Source organism: Bufo gargarizans, chromosome 7 (assembly GCF_014858855.1).
Source record: "Bufo gargarizans isolate SCDJY-AF-19 chromosome 7, ASM1485885v1, whole genome shotgun sequence".
NCBI classification, from domain to species: domain Eukaryota; kingdom Metazoa; phylum Chordata; class Amphibia; order Anura; family Bufonidae; genus Bufo; species Bufo gargarizans.
In genome coordinates, this window is record NC_058086.1 from 134692530 (window position 1) to 134704542 (window position 12013).

A 12013-nucleotide genomic window follows, 5' to 3' on the forward strand; every position below is an offset into this window, starting at 1 on the left:
TATAGTCATTTCCCCCACACTGCCCCATATAGTCATTTCCCCCACACTGCCCCATATAGTCATTTCCCCCACACTGCCCCATATAGTCATTTCCCCCACACTGCCCCATATAGTCATTTCCCCCACACTGCCCCATATAGTCATTTCCCCCACACTGCCCCATATAGTCATTTCCCCCACACTGCCCCATATAGTCATTTCCCCCACACTGCCCCATATAGTCATTTCCCCCACACTGCCCCATATAGTCATTTCCCCCACACTGCCCCATATAGTCATTTCCCCCACACTGCCCCCCATGTAGTCATTTCCCCCACACTGCCCCCCATGTAGTCATTTCCCCCACACTGCCCCCCATGTAGTCATTTCCCCCACACTGCCCCCCATGTAGTCATTTCCCCCACACTGCCCCCCATGTAGTCATTTCCCCCACACTGCCCCCATGTAGTCATTTCCCCCACACTGCCCCCCATGTAGTCATTTCCCCCACACTGCCCCCCATGTAGTCATTTCCCCCACACTGCCCTCCCATGTAGTCATTTCCCCCACACTGCCTCCCATGTAGTCATTTCCCCCACACTGCCTCCCATGTAGTCATTTCCCCCACACTGCCTCCCATGTAGTCATTTCCCCCACACTGCCTCCCATGTAGTCATTTCCCCCACACTGCCTCCCATGTAGTCATTTCCCCCACACTGCCTCCCATGTAGTCATTTCCCCCACACTGCCTCCCATGTAGTCATTTCCCCCACACTGCCTCCCATGTAGTCATTTCACCCACACTGCCTCCCATGTAGTCATTTCACCCACACTGCCTCCCATGTAGTCATTTCACCCACAAAGTAATTTGCTGCCCACACTGCCCCATCAAGTAATAACACCACACACTGCCCCCCATTAGATAATTTGCCCCCACACTGCCATCCACTAAGTAAATAGCCCCCCACACTGCCCCCACAGTATTAATTTCTCCACACTGCCCTCACAGTATTAATTCCCCCCATGGTAGTAATTTGCCCCTACAGTATTAATTGTCTCCCACACTACCCCCACAGTATTAATTTCCCCCATACTAGTAATTTGCCCCCACGTAGTAGTTTGCCCCCCCCTGTTCCTTCAGTAATGTCCCCCAAAGTCGGCAGTTGGCACACAAAAAAATAAAAAAATAAAAGCTAATACTTACCTGTGTCCCAGCCGGCGCTCACTTGTAGATGGTGCAGGCGTGTGCACACACGTCAGTGTGCTGCGTCCGGGCACAGACACTGCGTGATGACGTCATCACGCCCGCCTGCACCAGGATTTTACTACCGCATAGGCTTCAGGCCTGCTAGGCCTGAAGCCTATGGCGGTGATCGCCGGCGGGGCAGGGAACTATGCGCTCCCGTGCCCCGCCGTAGTTTGTGGGCGTTTGGGTCGTTGGGCCCCCCAGCGATGCCGGGCCCGGGGCTACCGACCCAAACGCCCCAATTATAATCCGCCACTGAAGCCCCAATCCTTGTTCTCTTCCCTGCACTTACCAACTAAAAGAGAAGCCCAGGGAAGAGAGCAAGCAGTTAGTGCTGGCAGAAAGTCAGCTAGGCAGGGGACAGGCAGAGAGGGCATATACAGGGAGATGAGCCAAGAGGAAGGCTGGAAGGCTTTATATGTTCCATGTAGAAATGTCAGTGCTCATTAGAACGCTGAAGCTGGACTCTTCTGTTAGCGATGTTAAGGGGAAGCTATACATCCTGGTAGACAGTATTCTACTAAAGTGTTTTCCAAGATTTAAATAATGATGACCCATCCTCAGGATAGGTCATCAGTATCTAATCATTGGGGTCAGACCCCCGCCAATCAGCTGTTTGCGAAGGCACCGCCACTCCAATGAGCGCCGGAGCCTTCTCCATGCTCACCAAGCACAGCGCCATACATTGTATAGTGCGAGCACCACTGGCTTCTCAAACAGCTGATTGGCAGGGGTCTCGGGTGTCGGACCTCCACCAATCAGATACTGGTGACCTAAGTCTCAGAAAACCCCCTTTAACATTGAAAATAAACATGAAAAAACTGTTACACTAGTTCAATTCACTAAAATATTTTCTTAGACTCCCTTTAACAGATTTGTCAGCAGTTTTCTGCTGCTAGGTTCTAACAGCTCCTGCATATGCCAATGAGTCCTCATATTCATGAGCTCACTGTTCTCCCCTCCCACCTGCCTCTGACCGTTTTATTTCCACCTGAATCAGCAGCAGGTGGGCGGGGACAGCCAGGAGCTCATAAATATCGGGGACTCATTGGCAGGAGCTGTTCAGAATAAGATTTTAGCCAAATGGCTGGATCATTTAAAGAAAGTGACCCAGCATTTTGCTAAGGAGATCTGTCATTAGTTTTTGTTGTCCTTAGTTAGGACACCATAAAACTGGTGACTGATTCCCTTTTAAAATATTACCTAGATTAATTCATTATAATAACAGCTGTGAAAACTGGCATACATGCATTGCACCATTTTAATTATGTGATATATATATATATAATATTTATTTTCTTTATTTTCTTGTGATGTCTTCTAGGTTATGAAGACACGTTTGGCTGTAGCAAAGACAGGACAATATAACGGAATGTTTGACTGTGCAAAACAGATTCTGAAAAAAGAAGGTGTGCTGGCCTTTTATAAAGGCTATGTACCCAATATCCTGGGCATCATTCCTTATGCCGGCATTGACCTTGCCATCTATGAGGTAGTCTTTTTTTTTTTTTTTTTTTTTTTCCTTTTTTATGTTTCTGCGTTGTTACGGATTGTACTGAAATTCCCATGTTTTTTTTTTCCTCCTTTAACCAAACACCAGCTAGTTCTTCAGATTTGGAGAATAATAATGTCCATGAAGAATATTATATATAATATGATATTGAATAACACATTTTTACTTCTAAGGTTTACAGAGCACACTGCTTAACCGCCTCCCGACCGCCTAACGCAGGGATGCGTCCTGCGGGCGGGTGGTTTGTTCCTCCTTGACGCATCTACGCGTCATCTCGCGAGACTCGAGATTTCCTGTGAACGCACGCTCACAGGATCACAAGGTAAACGAGTTGATCTACAGCCTGCCAGCGGCGATCATTTGCTGGCAGGCTGTAGATGCAATTTTATATTTAACAGCGTCTGATATACCTGCTACCTGGTCCTCTGGTGGTCCTTTTGCTTGAATCGACCACCAGAGGACACAGGCAGTTCTGTAAGTAGCACCAATCACCACTACACTACACCCCCCTTCCTGTCACTTATTAACCCCTGATCACCCCATATAGACTACCTGATCACCCCCTGTAAGGCTCCATTCAGACGTCCGTATGTGTTTTGCGGATCCGCAAAACACGGACACCCCGGATACACAAAACACTGACACCGGCAATGTGCTTTCCGCATTTTGCGGATCTGCAAATTGCCAGAACTATATAGAAAATGCCTTTTCTTGTCCGCAATTGCGGACAAGAATAGGACATGTTCTATAGGCTCTACAAAAAACGCAGTGTTCGCCTGATCAGGCCTGATCTTGTGCGCACACTTGCGTTCAGTCCGCCCCACCGCAGTGACAGAAATATTTTTTTTCTGATCACTGCAAAAACACTGTAAAATTGCTGTGGCGCTATAAAGATCACTTTTGAGGGGCATGGCGATTTCATAGAAGGTGTGTTTTTTTTAAGTTAGTGGAATTTTTTTTGTTGTTTTTTCTTACAAAGTCTCATATTCCACTAACTTGTGACAAAAAATAAATATATATTGCCCAAGATATATTGCCCCCTGGAGGCCCCTTTGAGATGTTCACATAGAACCGCTGACTTGGAAATCCTTCCAGTGGACCAGCTAAGTATATTTCTTTCTGGTAGTGAGTCTGTCCATTTGAACATAGCCGCGCACGGACTCTTTCATAGTCAGTTTTTTGGTTGGTTGGTTCTTTGTTCTGTTGGCCTCCAGATTCATGATCCATCTGCATGGATATCCGTTGAACATTTTATTGGTTCGACTGACATTATTTTTGTCCCCTGATGAACCCCTTCAATGAGAGGAAGGGGGGAAACGCGTCGGGACACGTGATTGTACAACTGATATCTTTCTTATACTATTACCCGGACATCCATATGGGATAGTATATTAAGGGCATCATAAGGATAGACAGCATAGGTACGTGGACGGAGTGTGCCTACCATCAAGACACATCTCCGGGCTGAGGAGTTATTGAGGGACACCGTAGGGACAGACAGTGGTGGGGCACGGGTTGCCCCGATGCGTTCCTCCCCCTTCTCTCTCTCATTTTGATCTGCTTGTCTGATCCTGCTCGCCTGTGTGTTAATTGTATTGTACTGTATTTGTGTTGTGTTTTGTTGCACTAGTTGTTCCTCATTCAGAGAATTTTAACTGACCAAAATAAAAGTTAAATTTTAGGTAGTCGTACCTCAGTGATAAGAGGGTATTTATACTGCCCTGGTATTTTAGGGGGCCCTAAAGTGTGAGAAGTAGTTTGGAATCCAAATGCGGAAAAAATGCCCTGTGAAATCCTAAAAGTACTCATTGGAATTTGGGCCCCTTTGCGCACCTAGGCTGCAAAAAAGTGTCACACATGTGGTATCGCCGTACTCAGGAGAAGTAGGGTAATGTGTTTTGGGGTGTATTTTTACATATACCCATGCTGGGTGAGAGAAATAGCTCTGTAAAATGACAAATTTGTATTAAAAAAAAAAAAGAGAAAAGTTGTCTTTTACAGAGATATTCATCTCACCCAGCATGGGTATATGTAAAAATACACCCCAAAACACATTGCCCTACTTCTTCTGAGTACGGCGATACAACATGTGTGACACTATTTTGCACCCTAGGTGCGCAAAGGGGCCCAAATTCCAATGAGTACTTTTAAGCCTCTTTCAGGCGGGCGTTGCGGGAACTTTCCGCACGAGTGCAAAACATTGTAATGCGTTTTGCACTCGCGTGAGAAAAATCGCTCATGTTTGGTACCCAAACCCGAATTTCTTCAAAGACGTTCGGGCTTGGGATCGATGTTCTGTAGATTGTATTATTTTCCCTTATAACATGGTTATAAGGGAAAATAATAGCATTCTGAATACAGAATGCGTAGTAAAATAGCGCTGGAGGGGTTAAAAAATAGTAAAAAATAATTTAACTCGCCTTAATCCACTTGATCGCGTAGCCCGGCATCTCTTCTTTCTGTCTTCTGTGCTGTGTGCCGCAACAGGACCTGTGGTGACGTCTCTCCAGTCATCACATGATCCATCACCATGGTAAAAGATCATGTGATGACCGGAGTGACGTCACCACAGGTCCTGTTGCTGCGCACAGAAGAGATGCCGGGCTACGCGATCAAGTGGATTAAGGCGAGTTAAAAAGAAAATTTTTAACCCCTCCAGTGCTATTTTACTATGCATTCTGTATTCAGAATGCTATTATTTTCCCTTATAACCATAAATATTATAAATAATCATTTTCCGCTAACTTATGACAAAAAATAAAAACTTCCATGAACTCAATATGCCCATCAGCGAATACCTTAGGGTGTCTACTTTCCGAAATGGGGTCATTTGTGGGGTGTTTCTACTGTCTGGGCATTGTAGAACCTCAGGAAACATGACAGGTGCTCAGAAAGTCAGAGCTGCTTCAAAAAGCGGAAATTCACATTTTTGTACCATAGTTTGTAAAGGCTATAACTTTTACCCAAACCAATAAATATACACTTATTGTATTTTTTTTTATTTTTTTTATCAAAGACATTTAGAACAATACATTTTAGAGAAAAAATTATATAGAAATGTAGTTTTATTTGAAAGTGAAAAATTGAAATTTTTTTGCAAAAATTTTCGGTCAATTTCGATTTAATATCAAAAAAAGTTAAAATGTCAGCAGCAATGAAATACCACCAAATGAAAGCTCTATTAGTGAGAAGAAAAGGAGGTATTATTTATTGGGGCGGTAAGTTGTATGACCGAGCAATAAACCGTGAAAGTAGTGTAGTGCAGAATTATTTTTTTTTTTATTATTATTTTTTTTTTATTATTATTTTTTTTATGTGCTCCTATCACCCCTCACCATGCCTACATATGCCCCCAATACCTGTTTTTCATGTGCGGGCCTTCCTTCTTTCCCTGGAAGATAGTAAACAGATCTGCCTGGATAGTCTTATTTCTCCCCTTCTTGTTTTTTTTAATACATAACTTTATTTATACACAAGCCTGGCTGCACTGCACAGTGATGAGTCACAGGCTGGACACGCCCCCCACTGCTCTGCCTGCAGCAGCTACTCCCGCTATAACTCCTGTGTCTACGTTACTACACCCATACATGAATCTACTTCCCACCTAGAGTCTAAATCCCATTACTGACTGTCCACAGGCTCTGCCCTCATGTGTATCTAATTCTATCCTGTGTGATACAGCCTGCTGAGCTGTGTATCTAATCCCATCACTGACCGTCTGTAGGCTCTTCCTTCACCATCTCCAGTGTGAAAAACAGCTTGAATCAGCAAGTGTATCCAATCACATCTGTATCTAATCCTATCCTGTATGTGTGCCTGATACACATCCTGTTGTGTGCAATACTGCCTGCTGATGTGTGTATCTAATCCCATTTTGTATGATCCTGCCTGCTGAGCTGTGTATCAAAACCCTTATCACACGACCGTATCTATTTTGGGATCAGCATTTTTTTGCAGTCCCATTGAGTTCTATGGATTTGAGGTCCTCATTTTGAAAACTAGAATAGGACATGTTCTGTCTTTATTGGAACTGACTTACTGATGTAAAAAACACACTGACGTCCCTGTGCTTTCTACATCCGTATGTCAGTTCTGCGAAAGATAGAACATGTCCTATTCTGGTCCTCATAATGCAGATCTAAAACACACAGAACTCAATGGGACTCCATAACGGGAGTCCCATAAAAAACAATGGGACTCCATAAAAAAAAAAGTGAATCGCACATGGATCGGCAGATCGGCAACTTGCAGACCGCAAAACAGATACGGTTCTGTGCACGAACCCTATCGCTTATACTCAGCCCTATTCGGACATGTTCTATGGAGGTACCGGCCCTAACAGTGTGAATGGACCCTAACGGTGACGTCCACAGTGCCCCATAACAGTGCCATCCAATTTTTTTTAAATTTTATACACTTGTATAGCTCTACTATATTCCGCAGCGCTTTGCTTTACAGACACTAGCATCCAACTGTCCCCAATGGGGCTCACAATCAGTATGTCTTCGGAGAACACGCAAACACAAAGAGCACATACAAACGCCATGCAGATGTTGCCCTTGGTTGGATTCGAACCTAGTACCCCAGCGCTGCTAGGCACCAGTGCTAACCACTGAGCCACCATGCTGCCCAAAATAATTTTACTATAAAGATGTTCACAATGGTAAAATGCCCCCTTGTTTGCCATCCGGTGCCCCCTTGTTTGCCATCCAGTGCCCCCATGTTTCATCCACTGTGCCCCAGTGAAATCCAGTGCCCCCATGTCTCATCCTCATTGCCCCAAGTACCATCCACAGTGCCCCCAGTAAGATCCACAGCATAGCAATCTGCCACTGTGGCTGATGGCTATGCCTGTCACTCCTGCACATCGCTTACATCGCACTGTGCAGATGTCAGTACAGGCTTCACAAAGAAGCCTGTACAATGCAGAGAGCGGCCGGCAGTCCCACGCATGCGCACTAGCATTCAGCACAGTGCGCTTGCGTGGTGAGTGAAGACGGCCGCCCGGCACTTTCTTCAGCAGGTGCGGTGACATCACTTGTGACGAACCGTCTCCTGCTCAAGAAAGGAAGAGAAGACGAGACAGATTTTGGCCGGAAGCAAAGAAAAGCCATCTGGAGGGACCACGTGATCGGGAGGCAGATCTCAAGTACTGCTGCACTCTGGAAGGTAAGTATGGGACCAATAATCTTTCCTCCACAGGTTAGCTTTTAATACCCAAAAAAGGTTAAGCCCGGAGAACCCCTTTAATACTGTCGATTTAAAATAGTACCTAGCTTTTCTTACCTGATCAGTTTAAAGGGGTTATCCAGCCCCATATCAGTTTTATCTCCTCCCACCCTGCAAGGTGAAGCACACTACTTTGCTCTCTCTCTCACTCATTTCAGACTCCTAGGGACCACTGCTGTCTTCTCCACACTTCCAGGGCCGCTGGTAAACATCCAGAATGGACAGGGACCATGTGCACTGCTGCAGCCTTGTGACTGGGCCGGGTGTGATGTCTCCCAGACACCATGTAACTATAATGGGTCATGTGCCTCTTGGGGGGATACTTCACCACTACGGCCTTTCTTTGGTTGTCCATGCCAGATGTGTACCTGCAACACTGGAAGTCTGGAGAAGATGACAAAGACCGCAGTGGACCTAAGGAGCCAGAATCAAGTGCTGAAGAGCAGGAAAGTATGCTTCATCTGTTTGTTTTGGTTTTAAAGATCGATAATCCCTTTAAAAAGAGGTTATCCCATGATTAATGTGAAAAATTGAAAACGAGACATATAGTACATGCCAATCTCTTTCTAACAAAGCTAGAACCAGCCCTGTACCTCACATGGATCCAGAGCTCCCCCCATTCATTGCTCTGCTAGATTTATATCAAGCTGACAGCTCAAGGGGAGTGTCTGTGCTGCTCCAGCTCAGGGGGCGTGTCTCAGCTCTCCCTATCACAGCTCAGGGGGCGTGTCTCAGCTCTACCTATCACAGCTCAGGAGGCAGTTGCTGAAACTGAACATGTGCGGCCATCTCAGCGAGCAGGACAAGCACATAAACGTTTTATTAAATAACTCGTTGGTTATACTAAATATCTAATTACATGCAATTACAAAAGCATTCAGATGCAGGTGCTGGTTTGAAAACTGTATAATAGTTTTCGTGGGGCAATTTTAAGGCTTTGTGCACACAGTTATTAAGCTTCAGTGTTTTGCTGAAAATACACACTTTTTTGGCCAAAAACACTGCAAACAGCTGGTATATTAGCTTACAGTGAAATATAAAATGCAAAAACTAGTGGCATTTCTGTTGTGTTTTTTATTTTAGTTTGCTTAGTAAATTTTTTTAATATGCTGTACAAGCCTTGGGTATTGTGCTTTCTCTGGAATTTTTGCCATAGATTGATATAAAATTGTTAGAAATTCATAGTGTTGTTGTTGTGTTTTTTTTTTTTTTTTTTTTTTAACAAGCTGTTTTTAAAAAGCCCTAATTTGACGGGATGTGATCCTGTTTCATCCTTGGCACCCTTCCATGTGCACAGAGCATAAAAAAAAGTGTTTACTATGGCTTTCCAACATTAGGCTGCAACTAATGTCAGTGAGAATTGCTGGTTTGCAAGGAAGTAACAACGTGAATGCTTCCCTCTCCTCGGCAGACCCTTAAGAATGCCTGGCTTCAGAAATATGCAACAGACTCTGCCAACCCAGGAGTGTGGGTCCTTCTAGGCTGTGGCACCGTTTCCAGTACCTGTGGCCAACTGGCTAGTTATCCATTAGCCCTTATCAGGACTCGAATGCAAGCTCAAGGTACGCAACCTCACACGTATCTCACCTCTGATCTTCTATGTAAAGAAATTATATGTACAGTAATTCCTTAAAATACTTTTGTTGTTCGAGTTGCTGCCTCTATGAGCAGAACCAGTGCAGCATGAAGAATTTAAAGCTGATCTGACGTCTTGACATCCTGCCGTATTTAAGGGCTCTGGTACTAGGGGCCAAAATGGCACAAAAATGTTTGTAGTGTTTGGCTGCTAGCAGCAGTGCAACAATACACTGGACTCCGTCACCGCTCCCGTTACCCCTTTGGACTGATTGACAGGTTGCTATGCATGCACTTATGCCTTATTCACACTTCAATGTTTTTATCAGTGATTTCCATTAGTGATTGTGAGCCAAAACCAGGTGCAGATCTTTAAAGGCTATGTATATCTTTGGAGGCAGTTTTTTGTTTATGATTGCATTGTACAAATTTTTTGGTAAAAATCATATTTTTTTTAATTGGCCCTTATTAAAAATATTGAGCCTTTTTTGTCACAAAGGGTTAACGGTTTTTCTGCTTCAATTCAATGGTGCGATTGGTACTTTCACTTTGTGCCGGTCATCTAATAAACCTCTTAGTAATTTAGAGAAGAGGCTTCCTCTTTTCTAGTCTACTAAGAGGTCATAAACACTTATTTAAGCCACATTCCTATCGGTATGATAAGAACTGAGCTAGAATGAGTGCTTAGTCACAGAGCAGAGATAAGGAGCCGTTAACTCCCCAAATGACGGAAAACACAGGATATCCACAGGCTGCTACTACAGCATCTCCGCTCTGAACACAAAAAAGGGCTCCATATTTTTTATAAAGACCAATTGAAACAATAGTTTTTAGCTGAAAAATAAGTACAATGCAATAATAATAATAATTGCCCCCAAAGGTGTCCATAGCCTTTAACTTTAATGTCTGTGGAGGCTCCAATCCTGGTTTTGGCTCACAATCACTGATGGAAAACACTGACGTGTGAATGAGGCTTTATCCACAGCCGTCTGTCAATCAACACTGAGAGGTGGGGGCAGCGCTGTGCTTCCAGCTGATGTCATACTATGAGCTATAATATCCTGCCATTAAAGGGGGTGTCTCACTTCAGCAAATGGCATTTACCATGTAGAGAGAGTTAATACAAGACACTTACTAATGTATTGTTATTGTCCATATTGCCTCCTTTGCTGGCTGGATTCAGTTTTCCATCACATTATACACTGCTCGTTTCCACTAATGCAGCGGAGATACGAGGTGGCCGGGACAGGATCTGCTGCGCATACGTGGCTATGCAGGCTCCCACAGTCCAGGCCACCAAAGAGAAAGGCACTTTTTCCTATAGTGTGGAAGCATGGCCACCACAGCTAGATTGCAGGGTGGTCGTAACCCTTGGATATTAGCAGTGTATAATGTGATGGAAAAATGAATCAAGCCAGCCAAGGAGGCAATATGGACACTCACAATACATTAGTAAGTGCCTTGTATTAACTGTATCAACATGATAAATGCAATTTGTTGAAGTGATACAACCCCTTTAAGTGGCTAGGTTAGCTCAAGTTTAGCCTACATAAGGTAAAGTTGTGTTTTTAAGAGATAAGTGAAAGGGGTTGTCCTGTCCAGCTAACCCCTTACCATATTTCTTGTTCCATTCTCTTAGACATCAAAGATGGACCTCATGGCATGTCTCTCTCTTCACGTGTATATTATAGTCTTGCTGCCACCTCTTTAGCTATTGATAATGTTGTAACTGATCGTTAGTGGTTCCTAATTTTCTGCTATATCTTCTCTCTATTTCAGCTTCAATAGAGGGCGCTCCTCAGCTAAACATGGGGGGCCTCTTCCGCAAGATTATAGCTAAGGAGGGTTTCCTAGGTCTCTACAGAGGAATTGGTCCAAATTTCTTGAAAGTGCTTCCTGCTGTCAGTATCAGCTATGTGGTGTATGAGAAGATGAAGGTGCGTCTTGGGATCTAGAAATATCGAACTGCCAAGATTTCTCCTCAGGAACTCCAGTGTGTGTGTAGTTTTGGCTGTGTGACTTCCTCAGTGAAGAGCAGACTATGAATTCTTCATGATAAGAACCTCTGGACCTACTGAGCCATTGCCAGCCTATATCATGTGTATGGCAGTTTGTATTATTATAGCCTGTCATTTTCTACATTTGTGTCAGCCAAATTTTTTAAAGATTATGCAGAATTTTGAAACCAACATTCAGAATCTAATGTTATTTGTTTTAGGGGTTTTTATATAGTTTTATGGTATTTTTATGTTGTGAAACGTATATTTTTTTATTTTTTAATATTTTTTTTTTTTGGGGTGGGGGGAATTGCAATATCCCTTTTAGCTAATACCAAAAAAGTAACTTGGTACCGACCAAGCAGCATATATTATCCTATATTGGTATATGGTAATCTTGCTATTCCTAGTCTTCTGCCACCAATACTCCTTTAATCTCAAGGGTACTGCCCTGTAGTGCACTCCTTCCATATT

General features: G+C 43.9%; 1 protein-coding gene across 1 annotated transcript in view; it reads left to right on the plus strand.

The window, feature by feature from the left end:
* The window catches only part of SLC25A24 (solute carrier family 25 member 24), a 65597-nt gene extending 53916 nt beyond the window's left edge, over positions 1 to 11681 (plus strand). The window contains exons 8-10 of the mRNA XM_044301668.1: positions 2550 to 2717; positions 9379 to 9529; positions 11322 to 11681. Of these exons, the coding sequence (XP_044157603.1) occupies positions 2550 to 2717; positions 9379 to 9529; positions 11322 to 11497 (495 nt within the window). The 3' untranslated portion in view covers positions 11498 to 11681. The remainder of the gene's footprint in view (positions 1 to 2549; positions 2718 to 9378; positions 9530 to 11321) is intronic.
* Positions 11682 to 12013: the final 332 nt, after the last annotated feature.